At 39.0% G+C, this 23,825-nt stretch overlaps 1 protein-coding gene across 12 annotated transcripts in view; it reads left to right on the forward strand.

The window, feature by feature from the left end:
• Positions 1–23,825, forward strand: part of ATP10D (ATPase phospholipid transporting 10D (putative)) — a 161,641-nt gene that overhangs the window by 93,528 nt on the left and 44,288 nt on the right. For all 12 annotated transcript variants that reach the window (XM_054486838.2, XM_063663625.1, XM_063663622.1 and 9 more), the window contains 9 exons: positions 624–1,233; positions 1,882–1,988; positions 3,937–4,063; positions 6,590–6,774; positions 11,847–12,156; positions 15,172–15,248; positions 15,880–16,005; positions 19,520–19,720; positions 23,141–23,221. In XM_054486838.2, coding sequence (XP_054342813.1) covers positions 624–1,233; positions 1,882–1,988; positions 3,937–4,063; positions 6,590–6,774; positions 11,847–12,156; positions 15,172–15,248; positions 15,880–16,005; positions 19,520–19,720; positions 23,141–23,221 — 1,824 coding nt within the window. The remainder of the gene's footprint in view (positions 1–623; positions 1,234–1,881; positions 1,989–3,936; positions 4,064–6,589; positions 6,775–11,846; positions 12,157–15,171; positions 15,249–15,879; positions 16,006–19,519; positions 19,721–23,140; positions 23,222–23,825) is intronic.

The following is a 23,825-nucleotide window of genomic DNA, read 5'->3' on the forward strand; positions in this document are numbered from 1 at the left end:
TTTGATTTGCTTTCTTCTGGTGTTTTTGTTATGTATATTATTACATGTTACTTTTTTTACACTGGTCTCATAGCTTTTTCAGTATTGCCCTATATACTTTATAAGCTTTATTTTTAAATATTATATAACATTTCAAGATGTGTCTATTTTGCTGTTACTGAATACTTAATTTGCTTATAATTTTAAAATTGTTATGGTTAGGATGCACACAATTAAGATCACAGAATTCCTGTATTTCAAGTTATTTCTTTAGAAAAAAAATTGCTGAAGGATGCCCACTGCTAGCAATATTAACATTTTATGTCTTTTATTATCAGTTGTCAAATTTCTTTCTAAATTGTTGTAGAAATGTATGTCATTCATTTTAATATTATTAAAATATTAGCAAAGTATTACATAAATATTAAAAATATTAATAAAAATCAAATTATCTAAATATTTATTAAAAAACAAATTTTCATTTGTATTAATATTTTCCATGGCGGTCGTAAATAGGGAATGGGCTGCTAGCCATTTAAGTGAGTGGTAACTCTTTTTATATCTAATTTATTTCCAGTTTGCCTTCAAAGTTGTTATAAACTGCTTTTGACTGTATTGAGACCTTCCTAAATTGTCTTTCATAGATCAGACACCCTTCACTGAGGGGGTTGCCCATTAAGTCTTTAGAAGAGGTTAAAAGTCTTTTCCAGAGATGGTCTGTCCGAAGATCAAGTTCTCCATCGCTTAACAGTGGGAAAGAGCCATCTTCTGGAGTTCCAAACGCCTTTGTGAGCAGACTCCCTCTCTTCAGTCGAATGAAACCAGCTTCACCGGTGGAGGAAGAGGTCTCCCAGGTGTGCAAGAGCCCCCAGTGCTCCAGTAGCTCAGCTTGCTGCACAGAAACAGAGAAACAACACAGTGATGCAGGCCTCCTGAATGGCAAGGCAGAGTCCCTCCCTGGACAGCCATTGGCCTGCAACCTGTGTTATGAAGCCGAGAGCCCAGACGAAGCGGCCTTAGTGTATGCCGCCAGGGCTTACCAATGCACTTTACAGTCTCGGACACCAGAGCAGGTCATGGTGGACTTTGCTGCTTTGGGACCATTAACATTTCAACTCCTACACATCCTGCCCTTTGACTCAGTAAGAAAAAGAATGTCTGTTGTGGTCCGGCACCCCCTTTCCAATCAAGTTGTGGTGTATACGAAGGGCGCTGATTCTGTGATCATGGAGTTACTGTCAGTGGCTTCCCCAGGTAAGTTTATACAAAAGTGAAATAGTAGTGATTTGAAAAGCTCGGAGATTAAAAGACCATAACGATGAGTTTATAAAGGCAAAGAAATAGATATTTGAGGACTAACTGCATTTGGTGAAGTAGGGGGAAGCTGCCTAGGATTTGATTGGAAAGCAAGTAAGTTTTGGGGCTACCCAGATCTGAGTTCAAATGTGAACTCCATCATTAGCTGGGTCTTGATAAAGTTAGCTAAGTATTCTGTGCCTAAGTCTTCAACCCAATGGGTCTTAGAGTACCTCCTTTATAGGTTCCTGAAAGGTTTAATGAGATCCTATATGCAATGTGTGAAGAGCCTTTGGCCAAGTGCCTAGCAAGTGGAAAGTGTCCAATAAATGTCAGCTAGCAGCATTATAGTTATGTTACTGTTGTTATTGGTGATTTGGGAACAGTGTTTGTATCAGGTTCTTGTACTTTCCTCTGCCCAGGGGGAAAGAAACGAGGGAAAGATTTATTCTGAGTGGTCCCTTTTACAGATACCCATTTGGGATTCAAAACCAGAAGGCTTTTTTATTTGTTTGTTTAGTATGGATTAAACTATTATTGTTTTAAAAAGTATTTCTGTAATTTGGCAGACTGGTGGGAACTCAAGCATCTTGTCCATTATTTCAGATGGGGCAAGTCTGGAAAAACAGCAGATGATAATAAGGGAGAAAACCCAGAAGCACTTGGATGACTATGCCAAACAAGGCCTTCGTACTTTATGTATAGCAAAGAAGGTGAGACTGCTTAGTGCGCTCCATCTTTTTTGTTTTTTCCCTTGTTTAACTATCATTGACTGAAAACCAGCATGTAGGAAACCCTAATCCAGGCACTGGGGAAAGTCCCCTGGACACTGGCTCTCTTTTTACCTTCTCTATTCCATATATTGGTTGGTTGAAGTTTGTTCAAAGTATTTTGCTACAAGGATCCCTAAAAGTTATATTCTCTAAGTTCTTGCATGTTTCAATATGTCTGTGAGTGCCTTTATATGTAAACAGTTGTTTGGCTGGGAACAAAAATCTCTGGATCTTACTTTCTTTCCCCCAGGACTTTGAAAATGTTGATTGCTCTGTCTTACAGCATTAAATCTGCTTTGGAAAGAATGAGGGCACAGATCAGCCTTAATTTTTCATTATAAGTTCTTAATACTCTTTTCTTATGTTCCCATAAGTCTTTATATGTAAATCCAGGTAAATATCCTAGATATTACCTCAGTATTGATTATTCTTTATTGAGAGTGATTTTGGTACATAGCATATCCTTTCTAAACAAAAGTTTAGTAAGAAAGAAGATGGAGCTCCAATAAATTATTTGAGGGATGTTCTCACCGGAACTTTTCACTTCTTACCCAAGGTTTAGTTCTTGGGAGCTGCATTAGGGAAAGTGGGATCTGTTGTAGACCCCAAGGAACTCAGTCAACCAGCTGCATAAGGAATCAAAAGTCTGATGGCTGGGCACAGTAGCTCACGCCTGTAATCAGGAGGCCGAGGCAGGTGGATCACCTGAGGTCAGGAGGTCAAGACCAGCCTGGCTAACATGGTGAAACCCTGTCTCTACTGAAAACACAAAAATTAGCCGGATCTGGTGGTGCGTGCCTGTAATCCCAGCTACTCAGGAGGCTGAGACAGGAGAATTGCTTGAACCTGGGAGGCAGAGGTTGCAGTGAACTGAGGTTGCACCACTGCACTCCAACCTGGACGACAGAGCAAAACTCCATCTCAAAACAAAAACAAAACCAAAAACAAAAAGCCTGCCCCACACACAGTTAAAGGAAGAATGGAGAGTTCAAGATCAAACCAACTCTGCCTTTTCAATTGAATGATCCTGCCCTTGATTAAAATGTAGCCCAACAGGTGTCAGATTCTCTCAAATCGAATGACCTATGGGCAAGAATAAGTAGACAGAGAGGGGAATTGCCTCACCCGCTTTACCGCACTCTGCTTTATAAAAACTGAAATGTAGATTTCTCCTTCTATGGCAACCTAAAGACAAAGGAAAATATATCATTGATCACTTCTCCAGGAATTTCATTTAATTTTTGTTTGGAATAAGACTTGTTTCACCCATAGGGCCCTTCTCTTTTTACCATTCATTAACCACATAAAATAACCATCAAAGGAGAATGGCGTGAACCTGGGAGGCGGAGCTTGTAGTGAGCCGAGATCACGCCACTGCACTCCAGCCTGGGCCAGAGCGAGACTCTGTCTCAAAAACAAAAACAAAACAAAACAAAACCAAAAAAAAAAAAAAAAAAACCAAAACCATCAAAAGATATGAAGGCTGCTGCTGGTTACAGAATCCTTCGAACTAAACAGTCCTGATACCACTTTCTCAACTGCACCATTAGAATCAAACTGGATTTAACTGTTAATTGGAGACCACTCCCAACTGCATACTTTCTGATCTAATTAAAGATATTAACCCACTGTCATCATATGTGGTGCCTAGAATTTCCAGAGATGCTGAGTTAAAGGGTCGTCCATCATCAGTGTTGCACTAGTCTGACCACAGAGTTTGGGAAGCTAGTGTCCAGGTGGTGTGAGGATATGGATCTGACATGGCTGTGCTCAGAGGGAGGAATATGTAAAACAAGTTGATGGTTTGATATTTTGCCAGAGGTCAGTCCTGGTACTCCCACAAGATCATAAGGCTTGCTTCATACCTCTTTTTTAATTCTTCCCATAGGTCATGAGTGACACTGAATATGCAGAGTGGCTGAGGAATCATTTTTTAGCTGAAACGAGCATTGACAACAGGGAAGAATTACTACTTGAATCTGCCATGAGGTTGGAGAACAAACTTACATTACTTGGTAGGTGAATTATGTTGTATTGCCTGAATGGAGGATTTTGAAAAACACTGGATGTCTCTGAATAAGGGTTATTTTCTTCTATTGTTATCTAATAAACATATATGGTTCTGCCTACCCTGTCCAGTCTGATCTCTATCCAACTTCCAATCCATTCTATTCTGTTGTCCACTGCAGTGAACTAGACTTCACTTGTGATGGGGTCAGGATGGTCACCCCAAGAAGATCATGTAAAATCCAACACTTAACACAGACTACAAAGCCAAGTAAATGTTCCAATAAATATCTTGGTTCAAATCAAGATAAATATCAAGAATAGAGTTTCTTGTCGGGCATTGGATAAGGTGCTTAATATGTGTTATCTTTTTTTTGAATTCTCACAACAAATCTCTATCTTATATGGAGGAAATTTGGGGCACAAAGCAGTTCAATGACTTGTTCAAGGTCACATGCCAGTAGCTGACAGTTACTCATTAACCAAACATGGAACTCATGTTTGCCTGGCTCCAAGCTTTTTATCCTGCACCTGCTACAGGACTAAGGAAATTTATTTTTCTTCTCTTCCTGATTTCAACTAAAATTGCACAACTGACCCCACTTGTCTTGGATTAAACTGCATCTTAGAATTATCTGAAGCACTTTAAAAAATATTGATGCCTGCATCCTATCCCCTGAGATTTTGATTCAAGTCATCTGTTGTGTGGCTTGGGCATTGGAATTTTTTAAAGCTCCCTAAAGTGATGCTAAAGGTGGTCAAGTTTGAGAACCACTGTCTTAGAGTCTGGAGATCTAGATTCTAATATAAGCTCTGATATACCAAGATACCAGCTTCTGAGCTCCATTCCTCTATTTAGGAGGAAAACATTGACCTAACTTAGTATCTAGCAAATAAAGCAATGATGCCTACCCTAAGTGATTTCTCTGTGGCAGTGTAAGTAGTATAGGTCCACGTTTCCTCATCTGTGATTCCAAAATCAAAAATGCTCCATGGGTTTAGTGCCAAAACTCATTTGGCAGAAAAATCATGCCTGATTTGATATAAGACTATTTATAGTTCTTTATTATCCTAATTTATGTGAGCATTTGTCAGTTTTCCTGCAGAAATATTAATATGCTTGATTACCAAGTATTATAGAATATGGTATATGCACCATATTACTTTTTTAATATCTGAAAAATGTTTGAATTCCAAAACACATATGGCCCCAATTGTTTCAGAAAAGGGAACTGTAGACCCATGAAAGAACACTGCAAATAGACATTGCATCTTACTGGCAGGAGCATTCTTTAAAAGCCTGCCCTTTAAAGGACATGAACAGACATTTTTCTAAAGAAGACAACAACAAGTGGCCAATAAACATGAAAAAATGCTCAACATCACTAGTTATCAGATGAAGACAAATGCAAATTAAAACCACAATGAGATACCATCTTACACCAGTCAGAATGGCTATTAAAATGTCAGAAAACAACAGATGTTGGCCAGGATGCAGAGAAAAGGGAACACTTATATACTGCTGGTTGGAATGTAAATTAGTACAACCTCTATGGAAAACAGTATGGAGATTCTCAAAGAACTGAAAATGGAATTACCCTTCAATCCAACAATCCCACTACTGGGTATCTACCCAAAGGAAAAGAAATCATTATATCAAAAAAGTACCTGCAATCATAGGCTTATCACAGCACTGTTCACAATAGCAAAGTCACAGAATCAGATATCAAAGTGTCCACCAACAAACGATCAAAGAAAATGTGATATTATATACATATATTATATATATACACACACACACATATATATACACAATGGAATCCCACTTAGCCATAAAAAAGAATGAAGTTGTGTCTTTTGCAGCAACATGGATGAAACTGGATGCCATTATCTTAAGTGAAATAACCCAGAAACAGAAAGTCAAGTACCACATGCTCTCACTTATGAGTGAGAGCTAAATAACATGTACACGTGGACATGGAAAATGTAATAGTAGACATTGGAGACTCAGAAAAGTGGGAAGATAGGTCAGGGAGCAAGGGATGAGAAATTACCTAACAGGTACAATTTACACTATTTGCATGATGGTTACACTGAGAGCCCAGATTTCACCCCTACACAATATATATCAGTGTAACAAAACTGCGTTTGTAACCCCTAAATCTATAAAAATAAAAATAAAAATAAAATCCCGCCCTTATCCTTGGGAATATCATAGAATTATAAAATTGTAGTGTAAGGTTGCATAAAAAATTGACTCAAATCCCTTCAATTTACAAATAAGAAATCTAGCCAAAAGGAGAACAAGTAAGTTTGATAAATCCATTGATCCCTGAGGCTTCCTTCCCAAAGTATTACATTGTATATAATTTTGGTCTGGATCGTCAAACCGCCTTTGACTCTCCCAAGGCAGCTGGGCAGTTTATATAGTGTAGGGTTGAGTTGGCTAACGGATATGATTCAACTGTAGACTAGCTGAGCTTCTGCTGGCTTTGGTTTCTTACAAGTCCTGTTGCACTTTGGTTATTTTTTAGGTGCTACTGGCATTGAAGACCGTCTGCAGGAGGGAGTCCCTGAATCTATAGAAGCTCTTCACAAAGCGGGCATCAAGATCTGGATGCTGACAGGGGACAAGCAGGAGACAGCTGTCAACATAGCTTATGCATGCAAACTACTAGAGCCAGATGACAAGCTTTTTATCCTCAATACCCAAAGTAAAGTGCGTATATTGAGATTAAATCGGTTCTTCTGTATTTTCAAAGCCATTGGAACATTTGAGACTTGATGTGTGCCAGGATAAAAAACAAAACAAAACAGCAACCATTGGCTTTTTTTGTTGTTTGTTTGTTTTGTTTTGTTTTGTTTTTGAGATGGAGTCTTGCTCTGTCACCCGGGCTGGAGTGCAGTGGTGCAATATCTTGGATCACTGCGACCTCCGCCTCCCGGGTTCAAGCAATTCTGCTTCAGCCTCTCAAGTAGCTGGGATTACAGGCGTTTGCCACCACACCTGGCTAATTTTTGTATTTTTAGTAAAGAAGGGGTTTCACCATGTTGGCCAGGCTGGTCTTGAACTCTTGACCTCAAGTGATCCGCCTGCCTTGGCCTCCCAAAGTGCTGGGATTACGGGGTGAGCCACTGTGCCCGGCCAGCAATCATTAGCTTCTTGATAATTTTTTCTATCCAGAAATCTACCTTGTGCTTGGAAGGGTGTCATAGTTCTTCTAAAGGCTTGGTGGAAAATTATAATGATTCAGAGGAATCATTGCTGAATAAAGGCTTTAGAAGAAAAGTTTTTTGTTTTTTTTTGTTTTTTTTTTTTTTTGCTTTCCCCCCTCCATACTGGATTACCAGGGATCTGACAGGACTTAGCCCAAAATGAGAAAATGTATCAAGTCCTGAGACAGGAATCTACCTCCCTTTCAAGATGAGAAAAAGTGATAGTTTCTATTGAAATCAGGTGAATAAATTATTAAATATTTTTATGGCAAGTCTAAAAATAGACTCTTAGGGAAATCATGCCCTCTTGTGGTAATTCCTAGGTAGTGCTCCCGAGAATATCATAAGTTTGAAGAACTGTTTAAGGGAAGAGGAAAATGTCATTTTTTTAAAAAGGAGGAATTTAAGAGGCTTAGACTCAGCCCAGTTTTTTCTATTTTTGCCTCCCGCTAATCTCTAACACCAATGTTAGAGATAAATAAGATAAATAAGGGTTTTATTTTTCTCAGAAGCCTTCCAGTATAGTGATACCCTCCAAGATTTGTGCACATTGTTTATTTTTCTTGAAAAACTTCCTCCCATTCTTCTTCAGCAGTCAGACTTAATCAGTGATATCAATCCCATCATTGCAGTCTGCCTTCTTTGAAATCTTGTGGAGCTTTTCTTCAGGATCGCTTCTTGAGCTTTGCCTGCTCAAGGCTGCCATGATTGGTTAGCATGTTTTTGTTTGTTTGTTTGTTTGTTTTGAGGCGGAATCTTGCTCTGTCGCCCAGGCTGGAGCGCTGCAAGCTCCACCTCCAGGGTTCACTCCATTCTCCTGCCTCAGCCTCCCGAGTAGCTGGGACTACAGGCTCCCGACACCACGCCCGGCTAATTTTTTGTGTATTTTTAGTAGAGACGGGGTTTCACCATGTTAGCCAGGATGGTCTCGATCTCCTGACCTCACGATCCGCCCGCCTCGGCCTCCCAAAGTGCTGGGATTACAGGCGTGAGCCGCCGCGCCCGGCCTGGTTAGCATGTTTTTATGGTCAGGTCTCAACCAGCACTCAGCTAAATGGTACATTTTGAGAAAAGGGAAAAATAGAGTGGGTTCTCCTTTACGGTGGCCCAGTAACCCATAACCACAACCACCAGCCAACTCCCAGTAGCTGCAGGGGGCAGAACACAAGAAGATGCTTAGTCATTTCAGTCACCAAAAGAATGTAGCCTAGGTGGCTGGTAAGACTAGCGATCAAATGCTTGGCCTGCCGCTGACCGAGTATGTGGCCTTAGGGAGTTACTTACCCTCCTGTGCCACTTTTTCTTGACTTGTAATGGGAGAGTAATGACTATTTAATGGGGTTTTTGTGAGCATTAAATGAAAAAATATAAATTGTTTAATGCGGTGACTATGAGATGAGAGGGGTTCAGTAAGCATTAAAAAAGAAAAATAGAGATTGTTGTGAACAGTAAAATCTTTAGGACTGTGAAATTCATTTATAATGCAATATATCCATGTAAAAAAATTACACTTGTACCCTTGAATTTATAAAAATAAAAAATTATTTATAAATACACAATTTATCTTATGTTTAAAGGCATTTAAAACTATCAATTCAAGAAGTATTTACTGAGTATCTATAATTTTTTTGCTATCGATAGCTATTCCACATGTGTGAATTTTCCAAATAACTAAACAGAATACAACAAACATAATTAATTTAGTTTTATCACGACTCAAGATAAAAAGCCAGGCACATAGTATGGGCTCAATCACTAGTATTTAACTCTTTTCTTTCCCCCTCACACTCCTAGTCCCTCAGGAATCACTAAGAGTTTAAAAGGACTTGAAGATCATGTAGCCCAGTGTGTCACTTAGTGAAGGAACTGCTCCTATAACATTCTAAGTAGGCAATGTGGCAGCCAGTGGAATGTCTGAAGTCACTTTTGTGTCATCTTTACAAATTTCCATCAATGCTGTTCTTCAATTTACAAATTAGATTATAAGTGTTGCCAGTTACAAACTTTACCTTTTACTCTCATAAAAGTTTTTTTTCTTCATTTGTTTTAATATAGTCATATCCTGTTTGTAACTAGTTACTGCACTGGAATATACAAAGGCCTTTCAGAATTGGTCATTTAATTTTTTAAGTTTTATTTTTGTAATTTCATTTACATTTTTCTCCTCACATTGGTAACTTTCTATCTTCATAATTTATATTAGAATCTACAAAAAGGCTTTCCATACCTGATCTCATTTGACAATTACAACAAATAGACATAGAAGATAAATTTTCTGTTTTATAACCTGAGACTCCAAATGCTTGTGATTTCTCTAAGTACAGCTGATTACTAAACTTTAAATTTTCTGATTCCTATTTCAGTATATTTTCTAATTATATATTACATATTACATATATACAGTTGATTCTCCTTATTTGTAGAGTTATAGTTTATGTAGTTGCCTCGAGATCTGAATTAGCAAACACTGACCACTGCTTTTAGAGGAGATACAAAGTTAGCTTCCTCTAATTACAACATACTGTCAACAATCAATACGTGACCTTGTTTCTTCTGAAATGTACCTTATTTAATATGCATATTAATGATTCATTAACGTTAAATGCATTGCCAACAGACTGTAACTTATACCCAAACAAAGCTTATCTAACACTGGTAAGTTCCCCCCATAGGACACATCACAGCCTTTTTTGCTTGGAAACACTGCAGCCCATGATTGGGAGTCATTTTAAACAGCAAAATCACTGACAAAAAGCAGAAAGATGCAAAAAAATATGGCACCAAATAGCCCACAAAAAGAAGACTTTGCTACAGTTTAAGAACTGGCAAAAGAAGGCATCATGGTGTTCAGCTTCAGCTGGGAATGGGCATATCGCATGACTTAAATGTCACTCTATGCATGCAACACTCAAATGTCACTCTATGACATGTAACCACAAAAGCACCTCAAGTATTGTGAAATTACAGATACATTTTATCAAGCAGGAGAATTCACAAATGTGGAATCCACAGATAATGAAGATTAGCTGTGTGTGTGTATTTTTATAATGAAAAAAATAGTTAATTTGTAAAACCTAAACATATACTCAAATAAATAGAAGAGTACAAAACCCTTTGTAATCAATTTATAATCATAAAACTACAATTTAAAATCATATTTTGGAGAATATCCACACAGACTGTATTCTGTATACTGTAAGCATATTGATGCCACAAAGACTATATTTATATTATTGTATGGTATTGCAGCTGTATTCTTTCAATTACAATACCTTAAACACAATCTGATGTTAATGTTTTCAATGATGCGAGGCATGTTACTTTCTAAATGTGCCATTTTAATTTAACCAAACTCCAGAAGAGTTTTAAAAATAATTTTTACTATGATGTAATGAGCTGTACGAGCATATCTGATTCATCTTTGTATACTTTTCCTTAAGGGCTTTGGAGGTGTATGGGATCAAATTCATTCCTAAAATGGAGCCCTGTGAACACTCCACAAGAGTGTTTATAGTTTTTGTGCTGTTTCATGCTCACATATCCATATCTACTTCTTCCTTGCTTTTCTTATTTTGTTGTAGGTTGAGAAATGCTTGATAAAACAGCATTTAAAATCAAAGCAAACAAGCTCTGAATGAGAGCTCTTTCACGAATAAGCTATTTCAGACTTAGTGTATAAACTAAACTTAAAATCACTGCTTCTGGATTTGGAATTGGTTCTTAGTGGTCACTTGACACAGTAATTTCTGGATAAGCTTATTGTTCATCTTCTTGAGTAGAATTCATTCAATGAATGTTTACTAAGTACCTGATGTGATCCTCTTTTAAGCCTCATGAAGACTTCAAAAGTAAATTAAAAGTGATACCTGCCTTTAAAGAACTTCCTAACTAGTGTGGAGTGAGGATGTATGCAAACGAGAGGTGATAAGTACCACAAAGAACATCCTGGCCAGAATGCAAGTGCCATGAGGGCAGGAATTTTCATGTTTATTGGTGTAGCTCCAGCTCTTAGAATGTTTTCTAATATATAGTTTCTCATTAAATACTTAGTGAGTGAATGAATACGTTGAATCAAGAAGAAGATAAAAACAATAATTACTATTTCAAATGCCTGCCATGTTCATGCCTTACACTAGGAGTTTTGCATGTATTATTTCGCTTAATCCTCACAACAACATTATGATGGAAATAATATTTGCATATTTTTAATGAGAAAGTTAAGGCTTAGAGAGGTTACATAGTTTGCCCAAGGTCAAGCAGCTAATAATTGGCAGAGTGAGACCAGAGGACTTTTGGGATTCACTGTTCAAGAAGGCAAATTGCGCACATGAAGAAATTTCACAGCTATTTCTTTATAAGAAATACAGGTGAGATGTTACCCCTCCTTTTAACCCACCCCCACATACACACAGAACTCTCTGTGGAAGACTCGTAAAATCTTTGAAAATAATCAGTTATTCATTATTTGAGGTTTTCTTGATTCAGCAATTGCTAGAAAAATGACAGTAAAAAATGTAACTGGTTCTGGCACCAAGGGAGCCTGGAGGCTAACCAACCTTTGCCTCTTGTTTCAAGGATGCCTGCGGGATGCTGATGAGCACAATTTTGAAAGAACTTCAGAAGAAAACTCAAGCCCTGCCAGAGCAAGTGTCATTAAGTGTAGATTTACTTCAGCCTCCTGTCCCCCAGGACTCAGGGTTACGAGCTGGACTCATTATCACTGGGAAGACCCTGGAGTTTGCCCTGCAAGAAAGTCTACAAAAGCAGTTCCTGGAACTGACATCTTGGTGTCAAGCTGTGGTCTGCTGCCGAGCCACACCGCTGCAGAAAAGTGAAGTGGTGAAATTGGTCCGCAGCCATCTCCAGGTGATGACCCTTGCTATTGGTGAGTGAGGATGAATCTGAGTCCTGCTCTTCTCCCTTTCACACCACACCAGACACCGATCCTTCTGTCTCTTTCCTCTCCCACTGTTCCTTCCATTTTCCTCCTCCCTTTTTCTCTACCACATTCACTCCTTCCCATCACCTATTTGAGCACCTTCCTCCATCACCTATTTGAGCACCTTCTGTGAACCAGGTAGTAGGGATGTGACATGTTAAACCATATAATAGTCCAGACTTCTTAGTTTAGTGTCAGACCCCCAAATCAACAAGCTTAAATCAAGTAATAAACTGAATCACAGAACTGCAAAATCCATGTGTTCTACCTTCAGGAAAGCTAAATTCAAGGACATGAGAATTCATTTATTTATCCATTCCACAAATATTTATCAAGTGCCTTTTTTGTACCAGGCATTTTTCTAAGGAATGGAGATACAAGAGTATATAAAATTGACAAACTACCTTTTTACAAGGAACTTACATCTAGTAGGAAGGCGTACAGTAAAACAAAGCATAAATCTGTAAGGTATCAGGTAGTGATAAGTACTATTGAAAAAATAAAGTGGAATGAGGAGATGTAGAGCACTGGAGATGGGCTGGGGCTGCTCTTTTAAATACACTTTTCAAAGGTCTCACTGCTTACAGTCGTGAGCAGAGACATGAAGGAAATCGTAAAGGGGCCATGGGAGACATGGGGAAGAACATTTCTGGAAGAGAAGACAGTGAAAATGAAAACCATGAGGGGAACCGTGTTTGGTGTGTTGGAGGACAAAGCCGATTAAGCAAAGGGAGGCGTTTTCTGCAGGTTATTAAAGGTCAGAGAAGCAGCAGAGGGCCAGATCACATAGGGTCTTAGAGGACATTATAAAATTAGGGAGCCATTGAAGGATTTTGAGCAGGAGCGGGACATGATTTGCCTTAAATTTAAAATGATCATGTTGGCTCTTCTGTCAGAGTAATTGTTGGACTGCAAAGACATACGAAATCAGTTGGAATAATTCAGCAAGAGATGATGGCAGCTTGGGCACAGCTGGGAGCAAAGGAAGGGTTGGGACGTGATCAGATAATGGGCATGGTCTGAAAAATGTGCATGGTCTGAAAAAAGACCCAGAGACATTTGCTGGCATATTGGATATGTTATGAGAGAAAGAGTTGTCAAAGGGAACGCCAAAGTTATGTCTAAGAACAGAAAGAACAGAGCTGCCATTTACTGAGATAGAGGCAGGGGAAATTGGGAATTGGGTCTTACCCATGTGAAGTTTGAAAAGGCCATTAAATATCTAAGCAGTGATGTCAGGTAGGAAGTGAGAATGAAAGTCTGGAATTTAGGAATAAGAAATTGGCTAGAGATATAAATTTGAGAATCAGAAGTCTAGTGGATATCAGGCCAGGTACAGTGGCTCACGCCTGTAGTCCCAGCACTTTGGGAGGCCGAGGTGGGTGGATCACTTGAGGTCAGGAGTTCGAGATCAGCCTGGCCAACATGGTGAAACTCCATCTCTACTACAAATATGAAACTTGGCCGGGCATGGTGGTGGGATCCTGTAATCCCAGCTGCTAGGGAAGCTGAGGCAAATAGTCACTTGCACCCGGGAAGCGGGGGTTGCAGTGAGCTGAGATTGTGCCACTGCATTCCAGGCTAGGAGACAGAGCAAGATTCTGTCTCAAAAAAAAAAAAAAGAAATAAAAGAAAAGAAAAAAAAAGAGTCTAGTGGATATCAAAGCCTTGACACCAAAGAATGAGTGTAACTGAAGAGAATTGTAGTATGAGATTAAGATCTCAGAGACTCCAGTGTTAAGAGGATATGATATGAGGAGTTGGCGTATCAGCTCTCTCTTTCAATGTCTGTTTTCCCTCTGGACTGCTTCAGTCTCAGGTAACTTTTCCCCTCAGGGTGGTGATGTAACCACTAAAACTCCTGGGTTTCCATCCTATCCTATTAACAACTTGGGTGAAAAGATAGCATCACTTTTCAGATTGCTGCAGTAAAGTTTCAGGATTAAGGTGGAATTTTGTTCAATTGTCTTGTTGAATAAACAGATAGATAAATGAATTATTCAAGCTTATGGATCCGGATGTTTCTGAAGCGAAAACTCCTGGATTTATAATTATAGATAACATAATTATAACATAATTATATTATAATTTATTACATTATAATTATATTTATCATATAAATTATATATAATACTTATAATTTATATCATGCATTATATAATATATAACAGTTATATTATAACTTATAATATTAATTAATTGGAGTCATATGTCCATCTCTGAACCAATTACTGAGGCCAGGGAATAGAAGATGCTGATTGTACAGATCTGGGTCACTTGCTCACCTATAAATGGAGGTTTGGTTTCCCCCTAACAAACCACATAAACTAAGAATTTCCAAGGAAAACCAGTATACCTTTACTGAAAAACAGGTGAATTGTTGGTGATCAATTGTTCATTACCAGCAGGAATGTGGTACCTCCTCCTAAGAAGCTTCCTGTGTTGGGGGAGACCAGTAAGTCTGTATGCAACCATGATACTGTGTGATAGGTGTGCTAAAGATTCATAAGGTGCTGAAGCCTTATGAAAGGGCATCTGATCTTTAAAAAAGTATGAGAAGGATTTCCCAGAGGAAATGACATCTAAGCTGAGAGCAAGAAAAATTGAAATCCAGAAAAGTGAGCTTGGGGTGATCAGGACAGTGTTGTTATCATGTGCGTGGCTACAGGGAGAAGGGTGTATATGGAGAGTTGAAAGTAGCATGACTGACATGAAAAACAAGATTAGTCTGGGTAGATGCCATAGTGTGAAGGAGTTTAAAGCAGGGTTGAGTTTGGAATTCTTCCTGATGGCAGTGGGATGCCACTTCATTTCTGTTTCACTTACTTCCAGGAAACTTGGAGAACGGGATGAACTTTGAAGGATTTATTTGTTCACTTGAGCTGCCCCTTTTGATTTGCAACATTTACACCCTTTCTTTACTCCTCATATGTTTCTCTCCTTTTTTTCTGCCTCATGAAGGTGATGGTGCCAATGATGTTAGCATGATACAAGTGGCAGACATTGGGATAGGGGTCTCAGGTCAAGAAGGCATGCAGGTGAGTGGATATTGTGCACCCAAGTTCTGTGGCCTTGACCTGCCCATCCAAAGGCAGCATTCTCCATGGTAAATTCTCTGTGGCAGAGTGAGGTTGCGTGTGGCTAGCTGAGGAGTGGGAGACAGGAAGTTTACCTATCCATTCATTGATTTTTTTTTTTACTAGGTGAGTATTATGGCATTTTGGGTAATTTTAGCTGTATTATTAACTTGTTAAAAATAGAGCTTATCTAAAATCACAGGAACATATATTTTAGTCCTGCAATGGCTGCGTAAATTCTGACTCTGAAGAAGCTACTAAGGATTTGAATGAAGGACCTAAAGATCTTGAGGCAGGAGAGGGAGGAAAAAAAAGGGAAAGAAGAGGATATGAGAGGAGAAGGAAGGAAGTGGGAGTGTCCTATTTGTGCGCACGTGTGTGTGTATGTGTGTGTGTGTGTGTGTTGGATATTTTAGGCACAAAATTCAGATAAAAGCTCATAATCCAAAAAACTGATTTTCCTTCATGTATGGAACAAATGCGGTCAGAAGAAGGTAGAATATGAGGCCTAGGGTTTCCCAAGAATTGTGCTGTGTCTGTTCTAACATGTTTGATCACTCAGGATGGCATTCTCTCCCCATTGCATCTGCAGGCTGTGATGGCCAGTGACTTTGCCGTTTCTCAGTTCAAACATCTCAGCAAGCTCCTTCTTGTCCATGGACACTGGTGTTATACACGGCTTTCCAACATGATTCTCTATTTTTTCTATAAGAATGTGGTATGTAACCCCAGAGAATTTGTCCCTTTTCCCTTCGTACCTTCCACGACTGTTGCATCAGGGATGAAGAAGAAGTGTCCTATGCTAAGCTCACTTTCCTTATTGATATATTGGGAACAGCCGGGACTGGTCTTGCTGTCTTACCAGAACTAAGCTGGGAATGTGCTATGTTTCAGCTGCTGACAGCAAATTGCCAGACTTGTCCATCTGCTAACATTTTCTACTCCCTGTGCATTTAAATTAAGTCCTGTATGTTTCATTTAAAATCCAGTTTTTGACCTTCCATAAAAAAGGCTGTGACAAGAAGAATTATGAAATGTTTAATGCTATCTGTCAGTACAGAATGAAAAGGTTTGCATCTGTTTTACTGGAAATACCAAAAAAATCAGCTCTTCCAAATTAATGCCCCGTGTGTTATAATAAAGACACAGATACAGATGAAAACCTAGTATGTCTTAGCGTGTAGCTGGCTGTTGCTCACAGATGCAAGAATTCTCTAGCCAACCTATAAAATGTATTTGTGCTCAGTAGTTATTTAATGATAAAGGAACTATATTTTGATTCTATAGTTCCTAAAAGGGCAGAATTTGATTAGAAATCCAGGCCTCTAATCTTCAGCCTGCTATTTAAATTTCAGTTTCCTTTTTTTATAAAATCATATGTAATCAGATGTAAGTATCTTCTAAGTGGGGTAATTATGTAAATATAGTGAATTTTAGGCCAAATTCACTCTTAGTCTTTAAAGTCCATATGTAGTATGTTAGTAGTAGACATGGGTTGATGTCACTCTATTAAAATACCATTTTTAGGAAAAAAAAAAAAAGTCATTTTTAGGAGATCCCAAATGTGTAATTTAGAACTCTGTGTGCGTTTGTGTGTATGTCCATCAGTAGGAACATTTTTTTTTTCCTACAGCACAATACACTTTTCAGGAATCTCTCAAGACTTTACTGATTAGAATTAGTGCAGTTAGTCAAAGTTTCGTAGAACTCAGATACTTTAGGAAAATATTTGAAATGTATAAAATCTCTGCCTGAGTATGTGCTTCTAGGGAAAACTGCAGCTTGTAATTTACAATTCCAGAACTTAGTGGTCAATGGCTTTTAAAGAGGAGCCCCTCTCCCAAGTTTTTATTTTAAACCTTTGCATTTGTTCACCTTCTCCCCTACTGTGGCAATATCCATTCACCTCCTCACCTCCTTTTAACTCCAGATTGAATCCAACAGTAAAGAAATACTAGTATTAGGAGGAGATGGTATACACTCTCGAAGAGAGGGAGTGTTCGTTAATAGAGAGAATCAGGACCTCAGTGGTCTTCCTGCTCCATAATCCTTGAGTGGCCATTCATACTGATAATCTCCAGACTTAATTGATATCTCTTCTTTACCTAGCTAAACAATGCATATTTTATGTGCTATGCAAAGGTCTTGGACCAGAAGCCATTAGAGTAGCTTATCTTTCTGAGACCATGGTTCTTGGATGTTGGACAACCTTTGAGGTGCCAATGAAGACTACGGATTTATTCCCCCAGAATAGCGTCCCAAACCACAAACAATACATTTTCAGAAACTGGGCCTAATCCCTGTCCATAGACGCTAGACTAAGAAAATCTATTCTGGCCAGGTGCGGTGGCTCACGCCTGTAATCCCAGCACTTTGGGAAGCTGAACAGGTAGATCACGAGGTCAAGAGATCAAGAAATTCAAAATCAATTATAAGGATTGTGGCCCTTGTCCTGAGGTTCTAGTGTATCTATGATGACAATAATTTTTTTTTTAATAAGACACTTTACAGATCATGACTACTTTCTTGTTTTTGTCTTTGATTTTTGAGACAGGATCTCACTCTGTCCCCCAGGCTGGAGTGCAGTGGCATGATATCGGCTCACTGCAACCTCTGCCTCCCGAGTTCAAGCTATCCTCCCACCTCAGCCTCCTGAGAAGCTGGGCCTAAAGGCACGTGCCACCATACTTAGCTAATTTCTGTTTGTTTGTTTTTTTTGTTTTTTTGTTTTTTTTTTGGTAGAGACAGGATTTCACCATGTTGGCCAGGATGGTCTTGAACTCCTGACCTCAAGTGATCTGCCTGCCTTGGCCTCCCAAAGTGCTAGGATTACAGGCATAAGCCACTGCATCTGGCCGATGATGACCATTTTCTAACTTGATCTTGATATTAAGCCCTAAGGTAGTATAATTCTCATTTTACAGAGGAGGAAATAATAATTCAGGGTGGTTAGGGAAATGACCTAAAGGCAAAGAATCAATTGGAAGTATCCCCCAGCCTTGAAACAAAACTCTCTCTAAGTCCAATGTCCTTTCCTGTGGCCTGCCCTCCTTGAGAGCACAGAGCTTTTTATAGTGAACTTAGTTTGTCTGAGACAAAATACTACAGGAAACCATGTAGAATGCCTGTGCCTGGCCTCTAGGGTCACCAACTATCCTGGTTTTCCTGAGAGTGTCCCGGTTTTAGCACTGGGAGTCCCAAGGCCTGGGAAACCCCTCAGTCCCAAGCAAACTGGGATGGCTGACCACTCTGCTGGCACCATTCCATTTCACCACTATGTATTTATGAACCCAGAAGGCAAGAAAATGGACATTTGTGCTGTGCCTGCTCCATGTCTGTGCCAGGCACTGGGTTAGATTCTCTTCATCTAGTGTTGAATCCTTCAGTTTGAATACTGGTTTTGCTACTTATTAGCCACATGGCTTTGGGCAAGTTTCTTAGTCTCTCTGTGCCTCAGTATCTTAGTCTGTTCAGGCTGCTGTAACAAAGTACCACAGACAGGTGGCTTGTAAACAACATTTCTTCCCCACTATTCTGGAGGCTGGAAATCCAGATGAGGGTACCAGAATGGTCAGGTTCTGGTGCGGGTTTTCTTCTGGATTGTAGATTTCTCATTATATCCTTAGATAAAAAGAGATGAGATGATGAGAGCTCACTGGGGTCCCTTTTATAAAGAAACTGATTCCATTCATGAGGTCTCCAATGTCATGGCCTAACCACCTCCCAAAGGTACCACCTCCTAACACTGTCACAGTGGGGATAGTGCTCTGTGCTCTCAAGTAGGGCAGACCACAGGAAAGGACATTGGTCTTAGATAGAGGGAGTTTTGTTTCAAGAGGATTTCATATAAATTTTGGGATTAACATTCAGTTAATTACACTTAATTAAATTAACATTCAGTTAATTACACTTAATTTCCTGATCTGTAAAATGGCAACAACAATGTAATTCCCAGGTTGTTATGATGATTAAATGAATTATTCCTAAAGCACTTAGAATAGTGCTAGCACCACATAATAAGTGGGGTGTGTGTGTGTGTACATACATGTGCACACTTTAATTTAATAAAATATTTACCAAAAAAAGCTGCAAGGTAAATTGTGGTCCTCTCTTATATAAGAAAACTGCAGAGAGGCTGAGGTCACCCAGCTCAAAATGGCAGCATTTGGAATCTGTAATCATAGCACACATTACTGATTCTAAGATCTGAATGTCCTTCTTTGTGTCTCTAGGCCTATGTGAACCTCCTTTTCTGGTACCAGTTCTTTTGTGGATTTTCAGGAACATCCATGACTGATTACTGGGTTTTGATCTTCTTCAACCTCCTTTTCACATCTGCCCCTCCTGTCATTTATGGTGTTTTGGAGAAAGATGTGTCTGCAGAGACCCTCATGCAACTGCCTGAACTTTACAAAAGTGGTCAGAAATCAGAGGTAGGTGTTAAAGCAAGAGTGCTTGGATGGATGCATTTCCATTGTCAAAGCCAGTGTATTTTCTTAGTTAGCCAAATATTGCAGTCTACTCAGAACTGTTTGAAATATCTGATTGTTTTAAAAGATCTCTACTCATGTGGCAGATATTCACTTACTTAACTTTGAGGTAAATACAGATTAATCTATGAAGGGCCTTATGTACTTAGAAGAAGAAATCTAAAGTTTGAATCTTACAACCAGTAATGTCTAACATTTACTAAACCCCATTGCCGTCTATTGTGCTAACTACTTAACATCCCCTGTCTGAATTATCTTCATGAAAACACGTTGAGACAGAACCTAGTGTTGGTCCCATTCTAAGATGAAGAATCTGAACCTCAAAGGGGTTAAGTAATTTTTCAAGAAATCCCACCACTAAAAAGTGGTTCAGTATATGTTAGAAAGAATAGGTTATGTTTACTCTGAGTTTAAATTCTGGTTCTGTCGTATGTGACCTTGGTAAATTTTTTAACTTGCCTGTGCTTCAGGTTCTTTATGGGAATGAAGTGAGGATTAAGGAAGATAATACAGGTACAACTTCCAGCCATAGCAAGCTCTCAATGTTGTCATTTTTACCCTCCAGAATTAACCAGAAATTTGAGGAAATCCCAAATTTAAAATAATGCATTTATTTTCATCGGTCTAACTATTCTGACTTGAATGCCTTTCTGGAATGGAGAGTCATTGAGTGTCCTTACACTACCTAGAACAACCAACAGAGAAATCACAGATTCAGCTTTCAGGGAAGAAGGGGTCATTATAATCCTCTAATATCATCCAATCCATTCAGACCAAGGAACCACATGGGTTTTCCTAAAGGAGTCCAGTCTGACTTAAAGTTCAAGCCAGGATGCAAGAACATGTGGTTGATGTCAGAGAAGCTTGTCCCATGCCCCAGGCATAATTGAAATTCCACATGCACTGAGGAAAGGAGGGTTGAGGGAGATTTTCAATCAAAGTTTTTATAGCCTGTATTTTAAAAGCCCATTTGTATGGACTGAAGATTGTTATTTGTCCTTATCCTTGGGAGAAGTGAGATCATTGTTTCCTGTTGTTGAATCCTCTCACCAATCCTTGTACACATTGTTCTAGTGAGCTGGCCAGTTATATAAAACATGATCACAGCAGGCAGATTTTCCCAGCATGTAGCTATTGATAAAAGGTAACTGATTTCATTGACTTTACCTTCTAAAATTTGTCCTTTCTTTGAACTTGGCCTCCAACAAAATTATGTTTTATGCTTGGGTTGTTTTCCTGTGTTCAGTGTCATGAAATATACTCTCCAGAGCTACAGAATCTCTCTTCTCTAAAGATGAGTCTGGAAGTCTAGAGTCAGAAGCTTCCCTTCCACGAAGCCTCACCCCCATCTCTCATCACCCACAGCCTTCTTTTTTGGCTTTAGCTTCATGTCCAGACTTTCCCCTTTCAGTTTCCAGGGGATCCCGTGAGTTAATCCCTCCAGCCTCTCACTTATCTTAATCATGATCCTTCTCTCTTTACTTTTGTAAGTCCTATTCCTCATGTGACTGTGGGAAATCGTATTTCTTTCCTTTTACTCTAGGTTCTTTGAGCAACCTCTATTTCCCCAGATGCATGAAGTTATATTTTAGCTTATCCCTAAGTGGTTCTCTCTTGTCCGGTGGCATTTTGCTTGCCCCTTTGTCTCTGGCACATTCTCTTCCACCATTGGATTGGGCTTCTGCTGAGATTTTATGGAAGAAAGGCAGGCAGAATATCCCTCATATCCAATGAGGAAATAAAAGAAGAAGATATGGAGAAAAGTGGACTGGAAACAATGAATGTTCATTGCTTTGATTTTCCAGAGGACGAAGGGATAAAAAAGGATAGATGTAAAAATTCCAAGTATATTCTTTTAAAGAATGGAAGAATGTATATGGAGAATTTGTATATTTATAAAGCTTTGTTCTTTAAGAGACAGTGCGATATTTTCAAGGAAGTTTCAGCCTCTGCATTTGGAAGAAAACAAGACTGAGAACATGTTAGGAAAAGACTAGCTCAGGGATGTGACACATGTTTTTCCAATTTTGTTCATGGCAGATATCACTAATAAGTGATAGCACTCTTTCCTGCTGGATCTGAATGCAGCCTCAGAATCCTTCACACAGCCTCAGAATCCAACTTCAGAGTTGGCTCTTGTTTGAAAAGTCATTTTCAATCATTTGACTATTGTCTCTTACTCTTTCTTTTTTTCTCTAAGATTTGTGTAGGAAGCAGTTTAGTACATGAAAACTTGTATATGAATACTTTATTAACCTGATAAATATTTGTTGGGCACCTGGTATGTACAAGACACTGTTTTAGTCACTTAAATAAAAGAGTCAACATTCTATTCTATGATGCTTGCAATTCCACTGAGAGAACTAGAACATTTATTAAACAGAGAGAATTATTCCTGATGGTGATGAGATACTTCTCAGGTTTCCATTGTAGTAAGTGCCTGAGTGGGCACAACTTTTGGACTGGTTTGGTGTGCCTGTGTGAGGAAGTGATATTTGAGCTAGAATACAAGTAATGAGGAAATGCTCATGTAGGAGGTCCAGGAAAAGAATTCCTGGCAGAGAGACTAGCACAGGTAAATCCCTGAGGAAAGAATGGATTTGGCACATTTGAGGAAAAGAATGAAGGTCCGTGTTGCAGAATCAAAATGGCAAGAAGTAACTCTGGAGAACTATTGAGTGGGCAAACCATGTAGGACCTTATAGGTCATGAGAAGAAACTTAGATTGTGTTGGAAATGCAGTGGGAAGTCATTGCAGGGAGTGGAAGGAGTCAATTTGATTAATTAGAGAGATGGCATGACCTGGTTTGCATTTTTTAAGTCCATTTCCAATTTGCCTTAAGAATACTGCACTGGCAGCAAGCTGCCTTTTTTTCTAAATGGGAAATGGGCTTAAGACCATCTGGCTGATTTTGGAAGATTGGATTGAGAATAGGGGAGGAAGCAAAGAGGGCAGTTAGATGGCTATCCAGCCATTCATAGAGACAGTTGATGGTGAATTGGAATGAAGGGAGTAATTTAGAGAAAGAAATGGATAGAGTTGGAGAAGTTTTGAAACAGTACTTTCTGATCAGTAGGAAAGGAGAAGTTAGTACTACTGGCTGTATTTCAGCTAGATTTAAAATTTATCCTGCAATAAAGGCAACATGAGTTGAATAAACGTTCCTTCAAGGATTTTTTTCATCATGTTTACTTGTGAACCCATCACATTCAGTTACCCTTATCTTTACCTCTGTTGACAAATACCACTTGAAGAAATGGAGCTTTCTCTCAGAGAAACAAATGTAAGTACTGGCTTGTGTTGTTTCTTTTCTTGGACACTTGTTAATCTTACTCCCTCCCCATTATCTGCTTCATTTCTAGGCATACTTACCCCATACCTTCTGGATCACCTTATTGGATGCTTTTTATCAAAGCCTGGTCTGCTTCTTTGTGCCTTATTTTGTGAGTCTTTGTTCACTCAGTATATTTGTTATTAATGAATCAATGATGCTTCTTTGTACTTTGCCACCAATATCAGCATAAAGGAGGGCAGATTGCTCATATAATCAGGTTGATTATTAACTGACTAAATGATAATCTCCCCAAAAATATATGTTAGGTAATGGATTAAATTTAGATAGACATACCTAGTTTGAGTCCTCTTAAGCCTCTTGCTAACCCTGTACTGCTTAAAAATTTTTATCAACGACTTGAACAAAATTGGATGTCTGGCTATATAATTAGATCAGTCAAAAATCAGACAGGCTGGGCACAGTGGCTCACACCTGTAATCTCAGCATTTTGGGAGGCTGAGGCAGGTGGATTGCTTGAGTTGAGGAGCTTGAAACCAGCTTGCGCAACATAGTGAGGCCACCATCTCTACAAAAAATTTAAAAATTAGCTGAGTATAGTGGTGTGGACCTGTGGCCCCAGCTATTTGGGAGGCTGAGGTAGGAGGATTGCTTGAGCCCAGGAGGTCTAGGCTGCAGTGAACTGTGATTGTGCCACTGCACTCCAGCCTAGAAAACAGAGTGAGACCCTGTCTAAAAAAAATCAGAGAGGCAAT

Source organism: Pongo pygmaeus, chromosome 3 (genome assembly GCF_028885625.2).
Source record: "Pongo pygmaeus isolate AG05252 chromosome 3, NHGRI_mPonPyg2-v2.0_pri, whole genome shotgun sequence".
Classification (NCBI taxonomy): Eukaryota; Metazoa; Chordata; class Mammalia; order Primates; family Hominidae; genus Pongo; species Pongo pygmaeus.